Here is a 21489-nt window from a genome sequence, read left to right as displayed (position 1 = left end):
AAACAATCAGCAACAATAAACCAGATTTTTTTTTTTCTTCTTTTTACATAGTTTATTAAAATCAATTTGAACCCTCCTAAAGAAAATATTTACATAGTTCACAGTGGAGTTGGTACATTTTGGTTCACGGTCAAGGCGGGTTAGCAGGCAGAGCAGACAGTGCAATAACAATGATAATAACAATAATACAAGATTAAATTTGTGACGGTATTCCAGCAGATAAGTCCCTTCTTATCAGTGAACTCCACCTGCGTGTTCCCACCGCGAGCCCTTTGGAAGATTGTCGGCGGTAAACATTCTGACAGGACGGAAAAAAAGGCGGCGCGGCTCGGATGAGGAGTGTGCGACGGGGGTCAGTCCTCCCTCCGGGGCACGCAGCCTTCCATCTCCAGGACCTCCGGCCAGCCCTCAAATTTGTTGGTGTCTGCGCTGTTTTTGATGTGCTGCAACAAACGATGGCAAACTAACCTTATTGCTCCGTAACATAATCTTTGTCACTGTCATAGCTTGTCATTCATTTCCTGGATTGTTTTTATTGTCCTTTCCTCGGGCTTCAGATTGTCTAAAGTGCTCACACACTGAGGGGTTACAGAACTTCTGTTGCTCTTGAGTTGCCATTGTTGTTGTCTTTTCCCCAGAAATGACTTTCTCCAGGCTTTTGATTGGCTAAAAAAAAATACTTAAGGGTTAGGGATTAATTACAGTGCCACCTGTTGCTTTGGTATGTATTTACATAATAGAGTATGATGTATAATTATTATTGTAAATAATTTAGTCATCTGGCACTCAATTTTCCTTTTTTGTGACCAGAATCCAACTAAACGTCCTCCTTTGCCCATCTTCGGAAAATATGGTGCACACTACCTGCTCAAATGGACTCTTGGTCTTGATCCCTTTCCCTCCGACAAAGATCCAGTTATCCCGGAATCCCAAGTTGTTGATGGCCGAGCTTCCCAGGTCTGCGATCAGCTTCCGTGCTTCATCGTTAAGCCTGGCGGAAAGTAAAAATGTTGTCAGTTAAAGGCGGGAATTCATGGGTAAGAAGACGGTCGGGGTTCCCTTACTTGGTGGAGGGATCGTCGAAGGACGCCATCATCACGACTGTCCCGTCCTCGATTCCCTTCAGGAATTGGATGAGGGGGGCCACATCTAGGATGGAATGCAGTGATATGTGACACACTGTTCTGTGCGGAGGTTTTTTTAATCTCTGAAGTGATATAATGCTCACTTCCTGCCCACATGTCGAAGTAGTCGGTTTTGTTCAGCTCTCCAGTTCTTCCTGTGTAACGACAAAGAACTGGGAGTTAAATCAGGATGTTAAATCATGAAGCGAACCACAAAGTCTAACTAGAAAGTAGCGTTTTGAGAGTAGTTAGTTATTTACTTATTTCTCCAAAACAAATAAATAAAATGGAAAACAAGCTAATATCATTTTTTTTGATTAAAAAAAAATATATAAATTGAGCTTGTTAGTGAAAAATGATGATCACTTCAAACACTTTAAAGGCGTGCCATTACCATTGACAAGGGCGATGTTGATTCCTCGTCCCACGTTATTCTTCACGGCACTCATGAGCCTAAAAAAAAAAAAAAAACAAAAAAAACAAGTCGGAGCTACAAACGTGTGTAAAAGAGGACACGCCCCCACTCTCCAGGGGCTTTATTTGCCTTGACAACACTTCCCTCTCATTCCTACACCTTGATCAAACAAAAAGACGGACGGGCACTATATTGCATTTACAATCCAAAGTCGTAAAGTCTCCTACATTTTGTCCTCCAGGCACATTTTGGGCCCAACCACGCTGGCCGCGCCACTCGCCATCTTGAAGGCAAACTGACCGATGGGACACACCTTGGAAAGTCCACATTTGTGCCCAACTGAATTGGCTGCTGGGTGAACACAGATTTCCCCATGTATTTTTGAGTGGTCAAATTGCAGGCATTCTAACCACAGGAAATATACTTACAGCCTTCTTTAACGGGAACTGATTTGCCTAGAAGACAAATGAGAAGACATAGTTGTAGTGATTTGGGCATTTTGCATCCCCAGCCTCTTTGCTCCTCATCACTCACCCAGCATGCTTCCCAGCCGGAACTCCATCCTTATCTCCAGCAGCTGGAACGCTAGATAGATGGCAAGGATGAACGCGGAGATAAGCGCTGCCATCTTCAAAATACCTGAGGAAATAACCACATTTGAAGATTAATTCATGGCCATTGTCCTTTGCTGGAACATCCCAGATGTTGTTGTTTCTAAATACACTTGGGGTTTACCTCCAGTTCGCATCATATTCAGTCAGCTTCAGCCACCCTGAAACGTCCAACAAAGAACACAACTGTTTTGAAAAGAATAATTATAGAAATATTAGTTCTATAGTTATAAATATATAGTTTTTGACGTTTTTCAAATCAGCATTTTCTGTTGGATAGCTGCCACCCAAAGTTTGGTACACAACATCTTTCCGGGTGTCACTTGAACGCTACTAATTTCATTTAAACCACACAGACAGTAAGTCTTGACAAATTTTACCATTCCGTCGTTAATACAATTCTATAAAATAATTTTTTTATATTACTAAGATTAAAGTTGATACCTTACGTCAGAATTGTCGCTACCTAGTTATGTTCTTTGCATGCACTCTCACCGGCGTCAGTAAACAGTACCATTAAAACTGAAACTGATGACAATATTTGCATCTTTTGAAAATGAAAATTACAGCTATTTGATTTGTGCTCTGATTGATTTACCTGTTAGACGAATAGAGTCTGTGACAAGCAGACGTTTCGAGTGTCGAGTCCAGAAGTGACATCTGAGCTGCTGTCGTAGAACAGAGCGCTCACAATCGACACAAACAAGAAGTGGCGATGGAAGCAGGGAAATACTAGTAGTGTGTTTATTCATTTTCAAAACAAAAACCATTCTAAACGTGATTACGGTAAATGTGGCAAGAGAACAGTTGGATTACGGGCCTGAGAGCTTTTTTGTTTTGTTTTTTGGCATAGTGAGACGTCTTTTTAATAGATGATCCTTTTCTACTTCCGGAATTGCTCTTCTTCGCTCAATCAAGAGGTCTACTACACTGTAGCGCCTTCACATGGTTCTGTACGAAATAACAAGCAAAGCTTCAAACACAAAAAGCAAAAACATTAGCCCGTTTTTCATTATATGTAGCTTACTTGTGAATTATAATTTATCAGTCATTAATATAAAAAGCAATATAAAACGAGTAGTATCAACATGTATGCCTTTTAATGTTCAAATAAAAAAAATATACAAATTAAGGCTGCAGCAAAACATTTCAAGATAATGAATTTCAATAAATAACGTTATTTCATCTTGTCACAGCTCTTCAAATCCGCTCTAGTGTCAGTCCCCAAACGGTTTTACTCCAGAAGATTTTGCTGAAAAATAGATATCATTGTCATTCAAAATCATTTTAAAATTAGAACAAAAAAAATACCCATTAAATGATGTGAGTGTTGATTACATTATCTGAGTCCTGCGGACTGCAGGCCGTTCCATTGCTGCTGTTGGCACTTTCAAGATCCCCTGTGGCTCCGTTGCGGTCATCTTGAATCTGGAGATTGGAGAAGCGATACTCTGGTGCCCTGCAGGAGGACGGTGTGAAACAACAGTCCGCCGAAATGCACCGAAAAGCCTCGGAAGTGTTCCCAATGTGCACCTGCTTTGCTCACCTGTATTGATAAACCCCTCTCCTGATGGCGACCAGAGCAGAAATGACAGCGGCTAGGACGATGATCCCTGCGCTAGCGCACACCAGTATCAGCACCATCCTCTCTCGCTGGAAACACCCAAAAAACGCTCTAAAAGTATTCAAGAAATAGTTTTTGGATGTCAAAGCTATTCACCGGTGTGTCAAAGTGTGTGACTGCTGCAGTGGAGTGGGCGGCGGGTGAATCCGGGCTGGGTTTGACACCGCAAGGTCTGATGATAGTCTGGACAGCCAACTGAGAAGAAAATCCCCCCTCACAGCGGTCACTCGGGACCTTGCGATAGCCCGCTGTTAGGAGTTCGTCCTCCTCTCCATTCAGGCACATCTCCAAGGTTTTGTTGTGCATGTCAGGCTGTCGTACACACTCTGATGTGTTCACGTGGCGCTGATAGCCGTAGTCACTGTTTCAAGGTGCAGTTTGTTTAGAATGACTGCTTAATTGATCCGTATGTGTTGATCAGCTGTTCTCACCACAAAAAATCTTCTCTGGTGCACAGACAGGGACTTTCCTTCTTTACGGTGACATAGCCGCGACCGTTCCGACACACGGCTTGTTTCTTCCGTCTCCGGTATGTCTCCTTGACACCCAGGACGCAGCCATCCCTCTCCAAAGCGCCTCCCTCTGTCGAGTGCGCCAACCACTCCTCATAATCCTGGTCATTACCTGAAAGGTTGACATCAGAATGTAGTCTCAAGTCAGGGGGAATCAGGGTACGGGTTAACTTTACATTTCCAAGCAAGAACTCACACTCTCTTGTGATGAGGCTCTGGAAGTCGATGGTGACCGCCACCCACATGGGCTGGTTGTCATCCTCAGGACGGAAGCCCCATACGCTGACGCTCATGGCCTTGGTACCCGGCTCGGAAGACAGGCCGGCGAAGAAGAAGGGCTGCTCGGTGAAGTTGTACGACTTCCAGCACTGGCCTTCGTCCGTTGAGAACCTGAGGCACAACAGGAAACGTTTATCTCAGGAGGTCTCAACAAAACACAAGAGCATCACCAGCTGGAACCTAGCTTGGGAACTTGGGGATGAACAAGGAGAAAATAAAGAGCGAAAAACAATAACAAAAGACAACAGGACACTGATTTTGGAAGCCGGGGATAAACATGGAGAAGAGAGAGAACAATAAGCAGTAACAACAACAGTTGGAACCTGATTTTGGAAGCTGCAGACAGTAAACAAGACGGAGCGCAAAAAACAACAACAACAATAAAAACCTTTTGGAACCTTGGTCAGGAGCCTGCCAACAAACAACAACAAAGCGTGTTATTTGTTCTGTACTTGATTGTCTTGACTTGTCCTTCACGCCGCGCCTCCACGGCTACGATGAGTCCGCCCGAATCCAGTATGCTGTAGTGGTGGGGACCCCTCAGCGTGCCCCTCCAGTTGTAACCCCCATCAGAGGAGACAAACACGTCTGGATACTGCCATGATGACAGGCAATCACCCACCGAGCCTAAAGCAACAGAGGATTACACACCGTAGAAAACAGCGTACAAGGAGATAAAAACAAGCGATTGTTACCATGTGCGATGACCAGACCAACAGCGGTGGGATCAGACATGAGAAGCATTGGGACAATGTGATTGATGCGACTGTGTTCTCCGTGGATATGAAGGTTGCACTGCGCAAAACAGTGATATGTTGGACAAATACGTATGCAAAAAAGGACACGTTTGAACCGCATTTAACACACATTCTTTACTTCCTCTCCACATTCCACATTCTGAGGTTTGGGAAGCTGATGCCACGTTCCGCCCCGATTGAAAGAAACAACTGATCTGATTCGTCCGTCTGAAACAGCAAATAAAAACAAATCTCTTTTCACGGTGTGTTCAACGCCACCTGGGAACAGACTAGCCTACCTTTGTCCAGTTTGTTGGTGAGGTACACGCCGCGGAGAGATGTGATGTTCCGGAAATCGCTCTTCCGTTGCCCGTCGAACAAGTGGCGCTCGAGGGATTTGGAGAAAAGGATACCACGGTCATCTGATGTATACATGGTCCCAAAATAAGTGTCTGTGGGAGTTTACATAGATATTGGAAGACTTTTGTCTGAGTGCTGGAAAACAGTCCAAAAATGAACCACTCCCTCTGACAATCTGACGTTGCAGGTTGAGTGTGTATGTCTTAATTATTATAATTGTGCGTCATAAATCTACACCCTTCGTGCTTGTACACCCTTACGTTTTGGGGATTCATTGCTATAAGTGTACCTTGACATTTGCAAAGGCGACATAATGCACCCCTGTTTACAACTATGTGGTCTACGCCTAAACATTTTATAACGATAACTAGCTTTAAAGTCATAAATCTAACCTTTATACATGTGCCACAGTTTGGGAGTCCTTGAGCTATTGCGGTGTAAATTATACCTTGACTTTTGCAAATGGGCTGCTACTGTACCCCTGTTTCCAATTGTGTAGGTCCGGCTTTAGGTATAATCCTTGAATAATAATTCGATGTCAAGTCATAAATCTGTCACGTGCAGGCCGCAACCATGAAGGACAAGGTCAGCTGAAATGAGCGACAAACACATTGGGAGTGTGTTTGTGTGTGTTCTTATGATACACCCTGATCTCCAGATATGCTTGTCAGCCTTTTGCAGCGCAACCTAAATCTCCCGCCCTCTGCAGTCGACATAAGAAAAAAGCCCCCTGTATCTCCCCGACTTATCTGAAGTCCTGTCGACTTAATCACGGGATTTTTTTTTTTTTTAAAGGAGGCAATTGCGGCTATTTATGTGACAACGATTTTAAAAAGGGTTAAAAATGCTTGATGGCAATGTCTAAAAAGTGTGAAAAGAAAGAAAACACCGTCCAGCTGGCATGGTGTGCGCAAACACAGTGAGTATGATGGAATGATTTGTCAGCAGCAGCCAGAACTTGTGAAACCAGTTCAGTCTTTGCTGTTGAGTATTTCCATTACAACAAAGAAAAAAAAAATGTGTGTTTGTGCCAAGATTTGAGCTATTTTCATCTTTGTCTTTACCTCCCGGGTTGTCCACATGCATAAAGAGCATGTCCTCGTCTCCGTCCAAGATGGAGTAAAACTGCAAACACACACGAACGAGGGTGGAGGCATGAGAACGTGTGATTGTGATGACTGATTTCATTCTCGGCCCATCTAATTTAAACGAGCGAAAAAGTGCCTTCGTGGGTGTTTTTTTTTTTTTTTTAATCGGTGTGTTGAAAAGGAAAAAAAAATCTTTGGAACCGTGGCTTCAGTTTGACCAACCGCTACAATTAGTAACATAGCTGCAATTAAAAGGTGTGCGCTTGTGTGTTAAAGGTGCTTTAGGTTAGCAAATGTTGTCAAATTGTGCTAGCTGCATTTGTAAATGTCTCAGTGTTGGCACAGTTACGAAAATTGGGCGAATTTTACCCCAAAACTGTGTGAATCAGATTTGTAGACGCACACATTTGTAGATAAATGGTTTTCATTGAACAGCGACGCTATGCGTCTCCCATTAAGCGTCTAGATTGTAAGAAAAACACCGAAGTCAAGTAGAGATCATTTAGGTTTGAAGTAGTCAAAATTTGGGTTGCAGTGTTGCCAAAATCTAAGGCTAGCTGTATCCCAAACACTGGAACAGTGAATAGCGACGTTATGCTATCCTCGGCTAATGTGAGTTGACTGCTTGCATTCCATTAGCTTCTGTCTTAGTATTATTTGTTAGCCTCTGTCTTATTATTATTATTATCATTACTCATTTATTATCCGTTGTTAGTCATCAAAAGCATTGTTAGCGGCTAGCAATGCTAGCCTTTCATGCTGAATCTGACTTTTATTTTCCTCTGTTCGGTCCATTTTCTTTTACTAACTGAAACAAGCTTATGAAATATGTTTTTTGTTGGGAAGGTTACGAAATTCTCACCTGCTCGGTCGAGGCCGATGGGAGTAATGCTCGACTGAAGGTGTCTCCTTGGTCGGACGAAAAATACATGACCCTCGGAGATCGCTGGGCGGAAAAAAACACAAATATCATCTGAAAGCATTACCGATAGCGGCATGTTCTTTGAAGGTGTTTCACCGTATCTTCCATGACTGAGAAGAAGAGAAAAGTTCCGATGTAGCCAAAACTGTAGACGTCCTCGTGGATGACGGTGAAGGTCGTGCCAAGGTCTTTGGTCCTCTTCAGCTGCAGATCGCCTCTCTCTTCTGCATCCACTGCGTCAACAGGAGGTAAAAGTCTGAATTTCTGTCAGAGATATTCGGATAATAATTTACAGCTGCCATTTTGTACTCTTACTTGTGTCTGCTTTGCTGCAACTGAAGAACAAATTGATGCCAGCTCCCCTAAAAAAAAAGAATCTGAAACTTACTCTAACAGCATTCAATCATGAATCTAAATATGGTGTCTTGCGTTTTTACAAGGTGTCTTTGAGACTGTGGTTTTATGCGTCACTTCCTGTTGATTCTCACCATGAGAAAGAATGCACTCCATCATGCACTTTTGTCCACGTGGCGCCAAAGTCCAGCGAGAGCCACAGAGCGCCCTGCAAGTCAGGAACAGGAACACACACTGGCCGTGTTTACCCACTTCTCCCAAAGGTGTGACGTGTGCTTGCGATGGCGTTGTCTGCGCTTTTAAAAAAGCAGAATAAACACGCTGTGCGTGACTCACGTCGATGCTAAGCGCCACCAGCAAGTTAGGGTTGAAGAAGTGGTAGGTGATGGGCTGAGCCAAGTGGAAGGGGAGCTGGATGAAGCGAAAGGTGGCACCGGCATCTGTTGAGGTGAAAATGATGCCGCCCGGATGGTCCACCACGGGTGTGTCAGCGGTCAATATTACCTGTTTCGACAGTTATGAGAACCATTTTTGATTTGACTCCGCAGCAATATCACATGTCAAAAATTTCGATTAAATATCATCCTGGCTGGGAACCATTTTTGGATGTCTGAACTGAAGTGGGTCCAGGCCCAAAAGTGGGCCGCGGATTAATTTTGGATGGGTTGCGAACAAGCAGGAGAAAAATTATAGGGGGTGCTTTCTTTATTATGATAACGACAAACGACACACTGCTTTTCATTAAATTGTTTTATAGTATTTTTTTTTTTTTCTATCCAACTACTGAATTTACTGTAATCGGGACATTACTACTCTGTTAGTGTGTATGTTCAAAATATGATTTATATATATTTTCAAAGTAAATTAAAAAAAAAATATTTACAAATGTCCTTTTTGTGCTTGACTTATATAAAAGTGGGTCACGACTTAGTGACGGTAGGAAAATGTGGGTCCCACGTTGACGCCAATTGAGAACAACAGCCTCTCGGCCAAGTTCCTCAACAAAAGTGAGTTGCTCTTCATCAATATCAACTGTCCAAAAAATAAATGCAATCTATGGCAGGATAAGAACCATTTTTTTTTTGTGTGTGTCTGAAGGTCCAGGTCAAAGAACCACGTGACTCACAACCAATCAAGCCAAGATGTCCAAAAAATGGTCCTTGTCCTAATATTTTAATATTAAAACAACAAATATGGTACTATTTGGAGAAGCGTGGTTTCCATAGAATAACAACACTAAGATTGCCTTGGCAAACATGCTAGCATCTACCGGTACTATCGTTCTTTTAGCGCATGGCTTCCAACTCACAGAATTTCCTGGTCCCACGCTGACTCCAAACTCCTCTTTGATGAACGTGTGGTTGATGCTGTGCGAGATGTCGTGGAAGGATTTACCGTAATCCGTACTGGAAAGGAAGATGGGAGTGGGCAACAATGTTGCTAATTAGCACGGCATATTGTTTTTATGTCGCGGCTCACCTTCGGTAAAGGCGCGAGGAGCCTCCCTCGAGGAACGTGTCTATGGGAGCACTGATAGTGGACAAGACCAGGATGACCTAGAAAGATGGAGCTGATCTTATTATGTAGTCTTTCGTGTTGTTTTATAGTGGTGATGTTTTGTTGTTTTGTAGCCACACTCACCCCAGTGTCATCGCCTACCCACGTGAGAATCACGTAGGAGCCATCGTCACCATTAAAACCTGTCTGAAAACAAAACCGCACCGAATTAGCTTTCTAATTGAATATACAAAAATAGTGCTGTCAAAGTTAAAGCATTAACTATGGAGATTAATTTAAAAGTTATAACGCACTAAAAAAAATTAACTCGGTTAACTCAGTGTTATTTACTTCCTGTAGTAGCTGACCTGTGCTCACCGTGCAGACAAACTTAAGAGGAGAGTCAATGTCGCAAAGACAGACTTTTACGTATTTTTACTTTAAAAAGTTGCTCGATGGCTCATTGGAGAAATCCAAAATAATTTGCACACTTCGCAAAGCCTAATTTAAATACCATATTAGTTGGACGTCTTTGGTGTATCATTCAATTGTTGTATTTTACAGGAAAAGAACGATATTCAAGGATCAAAGAAAGCTATTAGAACAGTCTTTGAATCGAAGTCTACCATTTTTCCCCCACATTAATTCCAAGATTTTACTCAATATTGGTTCCAAGCTTTGTAAAAAATTAGAGTTGAAAAATCAGATTAATCGCGATCAATTATGGTAAATTTTGTGATTAATCGCTTGACAGCGCTAAAAAAAAAAACCTTTACCCTATGAGCATTCTTTCATCATTACTAGCATACATTTAAAATTTTGATTGTACACAATTTTACTCGACCCAATGAAAACAATCACAGGACCACAAAATAGACCACGACCCTTAGGTTGAGAACCCTTTTTAAAATAGCGCAAGATCGTTGACTTCGGCTTCATTCACGAAAAAGAACAAGTTAAAATAACACCTCACCTCGTGGGTGTTGTCGTCCAGAACTCGATGCTCGGCGGGGGTCAGGCTGACCTGGCACGACACGAAGGCAGGACCGCTGGAAGCCCTGGAGGCGCCCGCGGAGGTAGCGGCGCCCCTCCGCGGGCGAGTGCGCGCCTCGGCCCCGATTTGGAGCAGAACGCAGAGAGCCACGACTCTCCTCCAGATCATGACCGGTGCCGGAACCGCTCGGAAGTGTCCGCGGGCGGGATGCGTGTGCTCCGAGTGGCGGGGGAGAGGCAACAGGCAGGTGTGTGGGAGAGGGGAGGGGACGGCTCATTAACATGAAAAGTGCTGCGTCCTCTGCGGTGCAGGTGTTGAAGCCCGCATCCCCCTCGCGTAGGACTTACGCTGGGGGCCATTTTGCACAGAAGGGCCCCGTTGTGACCTTACAGCACACACATGTGGGCTCCACCAGAGAGAGCATTTGACCTTTTAACAGAGCAGTAATCGTAAACAATGCACGCATTGGACAATTTTAAGCAAGTTTCAGCGGTTGCAGACACCTTTACAACTTTTATTTGCTGTAAGTGTAGTAGACGTGAGTGTCCACACGAGGGTGCTGTTATGCGTAAGTAGTGGGCAAACAGTCCTGCGATATTTGTTGCAATAATAGGGACGATTAACGTATTTATTCTTTTTTTTTCTAAATTAGGAATTGCTTAATTGTAATAAAACAAAAGTATTATTAACATTAAAATACATGTGTTTATATAACTTTAAAATGTGGCTTTTAATTACAAATATTTTCTTTAAAAAAATGTTTACATATTTTACATTAACAGTTACATTTATTATTAAAAATCACCCTGAGCACAAAATTTTGCTCACCCCTGCCTTTTATGTTTAAAATGTCGTTTTGGTGATGTCATGGTTACACTCCACAAAAGTAAGCGTTACAGATAGAATACAGCTGCCATTGGCTGATGATCCAGCTCTTTAAACACTCTTTTGTGACATGTTTATTCAAACAGTACTCATTTATATACAGTGGGAGGTCAAGTTTCTATTGAAAGGATGTTTATTTCCCAAAGGAGACAGACGATCAAAGCCAAACATTAACAAGAAGGAAAAAGCAACACAGGATTGGGAATGAAATCACCTGTTTGGCTACGCTAGTGATGGCTTTGTTGGCTTTTTATTTACATTCCAAACGTTTACCATTCATTTTATTATGTGACAATGTAGCTGTCCATATTTTTCATCACAGACATACATTTTATAGATGCACCACACAAATCAACAATTGGCAGGTTGACCAGCCTTTTAATTTGCAGTATTATTATTTTTTAATTATTATGAAACCATTACACACCAAAATATTGATCCTGAAATCATTCCCCCATGCTGCTTGCATTCACTTTATCAATTACTGTACAGTACAATTCTGTCTTTGGCTCGGCAGTTTTCAGTAGTGCTGTTCTGTCACATTTTTTGAAGCTGCCACAGTTCCACAAAGTGCATCCAGCAGACATTCTGTCTCCACTCTCATCGGTCCACGTGCAAGGTCACAGAAGACCCGCCATGATGCTTCGGCGCTGGACCTCTCTCCATCTCCAGCATCCACCGGCGGTCCTGGACGTGCATCAGGCCGCCAACCGAGTCGGCCAGGCTGAAGATGAAGGCAAAGATGGTCACAGCGGTCCCGAAGAGGTAGAGCTTCAGAACAGCTGGAACCATTGCACCAGGTGAGCAACAATAACCCTGTGTTAAGGAATATATAACTTACATGAATATATACACATACCGTATACATACAGCTGTTCTCTTACGTTTACATACCCTGGCAGAATTTGCATGATGTGTACCATTCTTGAAAGAAAAACATGAGTGATCATGCAAAACACTTTTGTTTTATTTTGATGGGATTCATATTAAATCATATGACAATTCAGAAAAGCAAAATCATTAAACAAAACATAGTAATGAAGAAAATAATGAGATGGTTTCTGTTCCGTCATATGTCACGGTCTTGTCTACAGTCTTACAGTGTATAAACTTATGAGCACAACTTTTGATGAATAAATACATTACAAATAGTCAACAGTCAAAACGTATTCACAGAAGTCACTTTAGTCGGAAGAATGGCATTAATGGTGCGTTCAATATACAGCAAATGCCAAAACTAGCACGAGGAATACACGCAATACACTTCCTGTAATAGACAATACAGTACACGTTTAAAGACGTATAGCAACTTGAATCATCGACTTAAACTCTTTTACGTTGTTTTAGTACACCACGACTTTCTTCACCTTCCCAAGAAAGAATAGACCTCGCCACTCAAGTCGTAAATGATGCTAAATCACATCGCGAGGATGAAAACGAGTCAAATTTCGACGAAAATGCCGTTCAACGCTAGCACGTGAACGCATCAGCAGCTAGACCGCACCAAATTCGCCCAACGCAGACATAAACTACAAAAAAAAAGGCAAAACGCGCGAATTCGCGTTATAATTCACGTCTTTTGTTACTTTAAAACACACAAATGTGTGCGGCGGTTTGGGAAGAACTCACTGTGGATTCTTTCTTTACATGCGTGTCGCGAAGACTGCCGACGGTTTCCAACAACAAGCCGGGACCTGCTAAGAGGTATTACATTATTACGGAATGGAATTGGTTTTGAAATTGTACTTTAAATGACAGTGTTAAACAATTAGCTGTGGTCCTCATTTTCTGCCCGCATCTCGTCGGTCCCGTAGACAGGGAAGCAGAAAAGGGGTTGTTTCCGGTTCAGGGAAAATTACCATTTGTTATTATTCTTTTTTTAAGTAATCACTGTTAGCACTTTTGTATCATTTTCTGATGTATAAAATTAATAATAAGCATCGTGAAAAAAATCTATATATCACCAACCATAATGTCCTCGCTCAGGCCTGTTTCCAATCCAGACATCCACTGTTGCGACTTGTTGGAGGGGAGCGGTTCTTCTTTCTTTCTTTCTTACGCTCATGCACGTTGTGGACTTCCCCAAAAATGTCAGCTGTGGATAATTTTCCCCCACACACAAACTGGTCATATTCCTCCTAAGGGGTAGTCACGGTGTTGTAGGGAACACTGGGCCATTCAGTTTCACTTGAATATGCCCTTTGGAAAATGAAAATGTGTAGTATAGTTTAGCCTGTGACCACTAACTCGACTAATGTGGCCTCTTCAAGGGTTTAGTTTATTCATTGTATCAACACATACGATCCAAAACACTATCTAAATTAATCTGGTCTATTGTAACATTCTGTATGTATACTCTTGTCATATTTGCACAGTTTTGTGCATGTTTTGTAATATTTTTTACACACGTTCGTCTTTTAAGGTGGCATTTTTATTTTTACATATAATTCACGGAATGTACATACAGTTAAATGCTCATGATATAGTTAAAGACATCATAAATGAAAATGTTCATTTGAGCACACTGAAAGAGTGGGTCACATTATTTGATGAGCCTTTAAAATAATCATTTAATTCAGCACAAAGGTATTACTTCAATTGCGACATTTGGGATGAAAAACACCACGGGAATGTTTCTCTCCACTCATACGGTTTCATCATAACGTCAAAAAACAAAGAGGCAGAGAAAGAAATTGCACAAGCTTGCTTTGTGAAACTCGTGCCAGACGTTTCTTCGGGGCAGCTGGAAGACAGCCATTTTCAGTCTGAACTCAAGACTGAAAATCTAAAAGAGCACAAATTAAAACCTCATGTCTTTCGTTGGAATGATACAGCAGAAGCCATGCCGTACCAAATAAACTGTATTTCAATTTGCAAGTCAGTAAAATATCCCGGGGTATCACTTTAAACTGAACTTTGTGAATTTGTGGATTTAAATACAGTATCAATAGCTTCCATAATGACTTGACAGTGCCTGTAATCAATCAATTGTTGTTTGGTGTAATGACACACAATATCCGACAGAGGGCAATGTAACAGTCCTCCACGCACGCCTGTCAAGGTCAGAGGGAGCTGACGTATTATTACGTGAATATTCATTTAATTAGCGAATAGAAAATGACGTTCAATTAGTCTAATAATAATAAAATATATATTTAAAGTTATGCTAATCTTAAATTAATCTTTATTCTGAGAGATGACTTAATGACGATTATTTGATACATATAATAATTAAATTTAGTTTAAAAAAACCAACTTCATTCTAGTTACATAAACCCGTACGTCTTTGAGGTTAAATTGAATTACTATTAATTTAATACATTACAACCACACAATAATGTTAAATTAGTGGAATACATTTTTTTAAAAATCAAAACGTTTTGACGTATCATTGAATTATGATTGGGACAAATCACATGGTTAACCATAATGACTTATACAAATAATTTCAAGTCCCCAAATACAGTTTAAAAAAGTTGCCAATGTCATCTTGTGTGCCATGTGAATAATTGTAATACAGTTGACAACTTTTAACATTTCTTGAGTTTTGAATGAGAACAGTGGGCATGTGGGGCCTACGTTTAATTAGCTTTTAAGGTTTGTCGGCATGTCTCCTCGTGACCGCGTCTACACCGCGCGCACATGACGGCCATTAGTGCAAATTTATGGCATGCGTGTGCTCGTGTCCGTACCCGCTTTCATTGAAGCCGATTCGTCCCCCATTCAGCATGTGATGTCCTGCCTTTCATGTCAGACGACCAGGCAGGTCTGATCCGTTAGCATGTGGTGAAGGGTTTTAAGAGAATTTTGTCAACGGTCACCGTCACCTGCAGGTGGTTGTTGTACGGTGTGTTGTAAAGTTAGAATAACAGACAATGTGTAGGTTTTACATGTTGGTTGTTTTTGTTGAAAAGTAGCTCCTCTCTTGGAGTGTCACGTGACTGCATATAGGCATCACTGTATAAAAAAAAAAAATGCTCATCTTCACGGGGAAATCCTCTTTGTCTGGATTACATGGCTTCACAACTCTCCTGTCCCGCTCTCTTTGCTCCAGGGCCTGGCTTTGCTTTGTCCCGCGTCCCCATTACGCCGACCCGCAACTCTGGCCGGTGACGTGGCGCTGGCTTAACATTACCACGGTGACACCCGCTCTCTGGGAGAATCTCCTTGGCGACGCCCCCCGCCGACACGCCTGTTGTCTCTTTTCAAGGCAGGTGCATCCCCCTGTGAGTCCTTGCTGCATGGGAACATCGACTGCTGCTGCCAGATAATGCATATTTGGACAACAACTTTCAAGGTTCTCACACGTGGGATTCTAAATGTAGCCTAAACTTTGCAAAGGAGTCAAACATCTAACTGGAAGCGGAGATGGACATCTACGAGGACCAACAGGTGGACCGGAGGAGGATGTCGGGAGACTCGCACAGCCGAGGGGAGCGCTATGTCCGGCACGAGACGGCGGCGCAGCGCTACAGCGCCACCCGCATCCAGGCGGGGCTGGGACCCGAAAGGTAGGACGTTCCGATCCGACGTCGAGCGGTTCCACGGCCACTCGGGTAATAGCTGCCCTAGCTTAGCGCCTGGTGCGAACAAAAACAAGACTTAGTGCAAGCTTTTAAAAATAGGGCTCTCCTGGATCACCGCGGGGTAATCCCAAGCGGGCTCGGGAAAAGGAACCAGTGAGCCGTATGGCCAATGACCCACTTCAAGCCATTCAAATCAAATCAAATCCTTCCCGGTCACCTAACCCTCACTTTTAATGCAAGAGAATGGCACTCAGCTCATCTTTGTATAACTTTGTCCTCTGTGCACCAATGCACAATTCTGCAAATGAGATTAGAAAACAGGTATAATATATATATGTCTATCTATGCAAGCGAGGTATAGTGACAGGCAGAGCAATTCAATTCTGTTCCACTAGAGGGCAGAAGATAGACTTAAACTGTGCACCTGTTGCCGTTCATACGATACAATAGTGTAGTAGCTTTTTGTCCAACTAAACAGGCCCAAATTTCACTCAGAGCAAGTCAATTTATGAGTAAATGAAGACGAGGTCATCATCATTTCAGTATATTTGACATTTTTGTTTGGTGATATGTCATTAGACATTTCTCATGTAAATTTCTGCTTTGGCCCAAATAAAGTTGGCAAGGTACTGTTTTCTGGTTAGTACATAAAAAAAAAATAAAAAAAAAATAAAAAAAACATACGTTAAATATGACATTAATTTTGTGCAGGTGCAAATTTCAATTTAATTGTCTACATATTTTTGAAGTGAATAATTGTATCTTTTAAGTATATTTTTTAAACAAAATTATGTAATTTAAAAACATTGAAAAAAATCCATTTTTTTGTGCCTATGTGGGGTCAGGTCGCGGGGCAGCATCTTTAGCAGACCCACAGCTCGTGATTATAAGTCAGGGTAGGAATGTAGATCGACAGGTAAATCGAGAGCTTCGCCTTTTGGCTCAGATCCTTCACCACGAAAGATATGGAGTCCCTATCACTGCAGACGCTGCACCGATCCACCTGTCGATTGCCCATTCCATCCTCCCCACATTCATGAACAACACCCTATCACACTTGAACTCCTCTACTTGAGGCAGGATCTCATCTCCAACCTGGAGATGACGCTCCACCCTTTTCTGACTGAGGACCATGGTCTCAGATTTTCGAGGTGCTGATTTTCATCCCAACTGCTTCATACTCTGCGAGGGCAGCAACGTTCCATCTCCACTATACACAATGTTAATGGTGCATGTATTCACCACCCACCCACCCCGAGCTATTTTATTCTTTTTTACATTTTAATTCTTGCAAAAGTGGTGGTCTGGACTTAAGGTCTCCTGACTATCCGGTCCGTCACCATAGCAGCATGTAAGATGTCCGTGACGTCACACGTGAGCGTTGTGGGTAGCACAGCAGCAGCAACAGCAGCAGCACGCGGGGAATTGAACACGCCTCCACCCGGAAAGGGGATGTAACGAGGCGGCGGCTGGTACATAATCCTGCAACCCTGCACCGTGGCACAGAGAAGCGGCAACGAATCTCCAGTTTTGCCGTGCTTTTTTTTTTTTAACTCACTTTTTGGAGCCACGGGCGACGAATCTGCTCTCATTCCTTCTTCGAGGTAAACTCGTGCCGACGTTAGCATGATTGTTATTAGCATCCTCGCTACACCTTCTCCACATTTCACTACCAAGCCGGGAGATCGCTTTGCATTTTAGGGTTAACTGAGAAGCGATCGGGACCTGGTTAAAGGAAAACACTTAGCCCTCCACTTCCAAATTTAAAAAAAAAAAAAAAAAAAAAAAAAAAAAAAAAGGGGCGAGTTGACACAAGACACTGGACATGGCGCGCGCACATTCGAGCAAGAACACTGGCATGTTGCTATGCTAATCGCTAACTCTCGCTGCACATGTATCCCTAATGGTGCGTGCACTGACAGGAGGGAAAAAAAGTTTCTTTGCGTGCACATTTAAGACCAAACGTGACGTAAAAATGACTGCCAGTGCATGTATAAAAAGATTTGAAAGCTGTGTTTGCGTTACAGCACTATTGGTATTTACATTGCTATTTATGCTATATGTAAGTTGTTTATCATTTAATCGGTGCGATCGCTTAAAATGCTAATGGAAGTTTCGCCATGTTATTGCACTTAAATGTCAGACCCATTTTCTATAACTGCCTTAAGCCTGCTTCAGCAAGTATTAACAACATTCTACATGTGTTACCAGCCTCACCCTCCACGTTGGCTAAATTACGACTCACCTTTGCGCACCAGAACACCGAACTCGCTTAGAAACTACACTAAAATAGCGTCTCCGCCTTCCCCTGTGGAGCAATTTTGCTCAATTTAAAGCTAAATACTATCGTATGTGAAATAAACAGATCTGTTCGTCAATTCGGCCTAGATATTGGAGCTATTTTTAAACGTCATCTCATGTTATGTGGCCTTTTAAAGGGCACGTTCCGGAGCAAAATGCTAATGTTTGCTCGCCTGCAATGTAGGTCACCAAGATATATATATATAAGCGTCGTTTACGTCAAGTTTGGCGTTTTTAAAAAAAAAAAAACACCTTCACATACCGCTACATAGTAATTAGCTGATGTCAACCCATGTTTTTTTCCATGTCACGTTCGGCTCTCGCGTTGCGACTGGAGGGCTGCAATGTTGCCATTTCCCGTTCTTTTATCCTCTGGTCAAAACGTGTTTATTCTATGTATGACATCATCAAGAGACTGGAGGTGCTTGGTTCTTGATAGACCTTTGCGTGCGCTTGTTACCAAATGACTGCCTGCCTCAAGATGTTTCTGCGGCTGCCCAAAAACATCTCAAAGGGGTACAGTGGGACGATTTGTTCTGAAATGAATGTTGCGTTTTCCACTTGATTGAATGTCTTGGGCAAGAATTTAGATACATAGATGTTTAGCCAATCAAAAGCTGGAACAAAGTAGTTGAGAAGGAAGTAGATGAGGGAAATGGCGCAATAGTACCACAGGCGATCAAACTAAAAACAACCACTAATAAGCAAACATGGTCTAGTTTGATACGTCAAAGAAAATAACATTTTAAATCATTACGAATGGCTTGCTTGAGCAGGGATGATGGAGCAGTACTAGTCGTAGTAAAGGGAAATGGCACAATTACAGAAAATTAAGGAGCATCGTGCCTGCTCACAAAATAAATCATCTACAATGAATTTCTTTTTTCTGTTCCAGCATGGCAGATTACTTAATCAGCGGCGGCACCAGCTACGTCCCGGAGGACGGACTCTCGGCGCAGCAGCTCTTCTCCATCGGCGACGGCCTCACATACAAGTAAGTTGTCACACCCCCTCGCTCGCTCCACCTCGCTTTGGAAAGGCACACGTTGACACGTGTGTCAGCACTTAGCGCTTTGTAATGGCCAACACGTTCTGAACCAGCAGATGTGACCAACACTCGGACGGTCAAACGGCTGAAGAGCTATGCTCTAAAGGAGATGGGTTGACTTACAAGTGAGTAGAACAAGTCAGTTTGAAACTGTATACAGAATTACAATGATTGTCCCGGTGAAGAAAAAAAGTAATTTTCCTTGAAGCCAATCATAGCGTGACAATGAATGAGAGCGCACATTTTATCAGGAATCAGTCGTCGTGGGATGAACAATGGCTTTACAGTGGAAATTTTGAAGTGGGAACAAATTGATCATCTTCGAGGAAAAATTCAAAGAAAACGATTTCCGGTGAGGTCAGCAAATCGAGCTTCACTTGAATATTCACACTGCAGAGCGTGATGCCCAATTCAAAAACAAATGCGGCTTTTAATGTGAGCACAACGCATCCGTGATGTGACACGCATGCGCACAAGCACGACGCCGACGTCAGTGTTTACGGAGGTATGGTCCTGCGTGCAGGGGCTTATTTTAGCAACTCATATTGCCAGAGTAGCGGGGCGGGATGAGGTATAAATATTTTGGAGATATGAGGCGACAGTCCTTGATCTCCTTATTTCATGGAGACGTCAACTGTTACTCAAAACAACTTTGCAGATTGACGTCCAACGTCAGTAGTCGACCGAGACCTCTCTCTATGCGTACACATCCGATTTATAACCACATACGAAAGAGGCCTGGGACGGATTTGAAAAACTGGGAATTTTTTCTGTCCTTGTCATCCCGGTGGCCATCCAATATGACTAATTTCTTTGTATTTAAAAGTCACAGTTTATGACATAAGACAAAACATTGCAATTACACCCCAAAACTACCATGTGAACTGTACATCTCTGCGCGTTCTTGAGGTGCTGATTTTTAAGGACGCGTTCCCTATTAGCGACTTAATCGCGCGCATCACGGCCTCCTCCAAGGCCGCTCACATGATGGCCTCAATTGAAATCATGTGAAGAGCAGGAGAGAACCGAGGCCGTGCTTTCAAAAAGTGCGTGACATAGTGAGGGGGCGTGAAATTCCGCTCGTCGCAGTCCAAAGTTTATTAGAAAGTGTAGCCGGCCGGCGTGCTGTTACTTGACCTCAAAATGGAGGTTCCTCTCCTAAAATGGCCTCCAGGAGAAAACACACTCAGCGCCCTCTGGACTGGAAATCCCTTGACGTGCCATAAATTGAAATATTTGTTCTTTGCGCATTTATGGATATGACTAATGACTGGCTTCTTGACTCCATGCCACACAATTTTCAGGTTTTTATGGACTTGTTGCTCCACACAGGTCACACTGCACCGTGAATTCCTAAAACGGGCAAAAATGTGACAACCTTGAGGGTAGAATTGGATAGCGGCCGCCTTGAAAATAAAATGTTGGACAATTTTGTCACTGTATAATCCAGTTTTTAGGGGGTTTTCAACTCACACATGCATACGTGTATGGAGAGTGACGATTGAGGCCATTTTGGCTCTTGGTTGGACAGTTTCTTTTACAGCCTGAAGTCACTCACAAAGCAAATATAAAACAATTAATGCAAAATATTGAATTCCTGTAATAAAGTCTGGTACAATTGAATTCTGATCAATTTTACATTTAATCCAAATTTTGTACACTTAAAAAAGATACATTTTCAAACTGTCTTAAAACTGTGTCTTGTTTTGAGGATTCATTTAATAAATTAATTTAATGCAGTAAATGGTTAAATTCAAAATGTTGTTAGTGTAATTATTTTTTAAAAAGTTAATTAATTGAATACATTATAATTAAGAAGCAATGTTAAAATTTTTTTTTTTTATATTAAAAAAATTGTTCTCTAAATCTCTTTGTTTTGAGTGTAATTTAAACTTAAAACATAAGGTGAATAGTGCTTTTATAAAGACAAGAGCGTAAAACCTCCCCCCCTTTTTTTTTTTAATTTTTTTTTTTTTTTTTAATGGTCCATATGCTTTTTCTTTTAGTCATCGCTCCCGCCTCGCTCCACCCAGTTGCTTAACGCGAAATATTTATACGTCACCATGGCTGTCATAACAGCAGAGCAAAAATCAAAACTGCGAGACATCTTACCCGCGTCGTCATTACTTCATTGGCAAACTCCTAATTTAAGCTTTTTTTGTTTTGTTTGTTTGCTGTGTCAAAGCTGAACTTTACGGCGGCGGCTAATTGC

The 21489-nt window shown here is 42.2% G+C and overlaps 3 protein-coding genes and 2 long non-coding RNA genes across 25 annotated transcripts in view; 2 read left to right on the top strand and 3 right to left on the bottom strand.

Moving 5' to 3' along the window:
* Positions 1-9162, top strand: part of LOC147126656 (uncharacterized) — a 68264-nt gene extending 59102 nt beyond the window's left edge. The window contains exons 5-6 of one of the 5 annotated variants that reach the window (XR_015084771.1): positions 7760-7920; positions 8943-9162. This is a non-coding gene — a long non-coding RNA (uncharacterized LOC147126656). The other 4 variants (XR_015084770.1, XR_015084774.1, XR_015084772.1 and 1 more) reach the window with 4 other exon arrangements.
* fam3c (FAM3 metabolism regulating signaling molecule C) lies at positions 81-2865 on the bottom strand. Of its 5 annotated transcripts, none has more exons than XM_086022489.1 (10): positions 2749-2865; positions 2275-2311; positions 2074-2178; positions 1968-1994; positions 1767-1890; positions 1519-1577; positions 1229-1279; positions 1065-1149; positions 865-991; positions 81-443 (listed from the first exon to the last, which is right to left on the bottom strand). In XM_086022489.1, the coding sequence occupies exons 2-10, from the start codon at positions 2288-2290 to the stop codon at positions 354-356; spliced, it is 684 nt and encodes a 227-aa protein (XP_085878615.1). In that variant the 5' UTR covers positions 2291-2311; positions 2749-2865; the 3' UTR covers positions 81-353. The 5 variants fall into 5 exon arrangements, with proteins under 5 accessions (XP_085878615.1, XP_085878616.1, XP_085878612.1 ...); XM_086022490.1 differs by having other exon boundaries at positions 82-443; positions 1767-1887; XM_086022486.1 differs by lacking the exon at positions 81-443 and adding an exon at positions 496-666.
* On the bottom strand, positions 3255-10815 carry LOC147126655 (sortilin). Of its 3 annotated transcripts, none has more exons than XM_086022471.1 (20): positions 10497-10815; positions 9668-9726; positions 9506-9582; positions 9336-9432; positions 8363-8530; positions 8161-8234; positions 7988-8034; positions 7769-7905; positions 7613-7696; positions 6727-6787; positions 5602-5754; positions 5433-5530; positions 5261-5360; positions 5018-5192; positions 4483-4676; positions 4206-4398; positions 3871-4135; positions 3697-3803; positions 3489-3609; positions 3255-3402 (listed from the first exon to the last, which is right to left on the bottom strand). In XM_086022471.1, the coding sequence occupies exons 1-20, from the start codon at positions 10798-10800 to the stop codon at positions 3385-3387; spliced, it is 2532 nt and encodes an 843-aa protein (XP_085878597.1). In that variant the 5' UTR covers positions 10801-10815; the 3' UTR covers positions 3255-3384. The 3 variants fall into 3 exon arrangements, with proteins under 3 accessions (XP_085878597.1, XP_085878598.1, XP_085878599.1); XM_086022472.1 differs by having other exon boundaries at positions 5602-5724; XM_086022473.1 differs by having other exon boundaries at positions 9668-9730; positions 10497-10767.
* A 643-nt stretch (positions 10816-11458) lies between these two features.
* Positions 11459-13363, bottom strand: LOC147126654 (uncharacterized). The gene is made up of 2 exons (XR_015084775.1): positions 13032-13363; positions 11459-12218 (listed from the first exon to the last, which is right to left on the bottom strand). It is a non-coding gene; the product is annotated as an uncharacterized LOC147126654 (long non-coding RNA).
* impdh1b (IMP (inosine 5'-monophosphate) dehydrogenase 1b) overlaps positions 12954-21489 on the top strand; it is a 16097-nt gene continuing 7561 nt past the window's right edge. Inside the window, exons 1-5 of one of the 11 annotated variants that reach the window (XM_086022476.1) lie at positions 12954-13106; positions 15457-15612; positions 15744-15913; positions 19125-19223; positions 19331-19402. In XM_086022476.1, the coding sequence (XP_085878602.1) occupies positions 15771-15913; positions 19125-19223; positions 19331-19402 (314 nt within the window). In that variant the 5' untranslated portion in view covers positions 12954-13106; positions 15457-15612; positions 15744-15770. Of the gene's footprint in view, positions 13107-15456; positions 15914-17345; positions 17533-18660; positions 18746-19124; positions 19224-19330; positions 19403-21489 lie in introns of those variants that run through there. The other 10 variants (XM_086022475.1, XM_086022477.1, XM_086022474.1 and 7 more) reach the window with 10 other exon arrangements.

Source organism: Filicampus tigris, chromosome 22 (assembly GCF_054856515.1).
Source record: "Filicampus tigris isolate MCC_2025a chromosome 22, RoL_Ftig_1.0, whole genome shotgun sequence".
Lineage (NCBI taxonomy): Eukaryota > Metazoa > Chordata > Actinopteri > Syngnathiformes > Syngnathidae > Filicampus > Filicampus tigris.
The sequence above is the reverse complement of the archived record's forward strand: the minus strand, read 5'-3'. Positions and strand labels throughout refer to the sequence as shown.

Coding starts and splice junctions, on each gene's coding strand:
- fam3c (XM_086022486.1), bottom strand. Junction 1,280..1,518: donor CAACATCGCCCTTGTCAATG/GTAATGGCACGC, acceptor GTCGTTACACAG/GAAGAACTGGAGAGCTGAAC. Junction 667..864: donor CCAAGAGTCCATTTGAGCAG/GTAGTGTGCACC, acceptor ATTTTTTTTTAG/CCAATCAAAAGCCTGGAGAA.
- LOC147126655 (XM_086022471.1), bottom strand. CDS start 10,800: ATGTTAATGAGCCGTCCCCTCCCCTCTCCCACACACCTGCCTGTTGCC. Junction 9,727..10,496: donor TGGACGACAACACCCACGAG/GTGAGGTGTTAT, acceptor GTTTTCAGACAG/GTTTTAATGGTGACGATGGC. Junction 5,531..5,601: donor CACCAACAAACTGGACAAAG/GTAGGCTAGTCT, acceptor TTGCTGTTTCAG/ACGGACGAATCAGATCAGTT.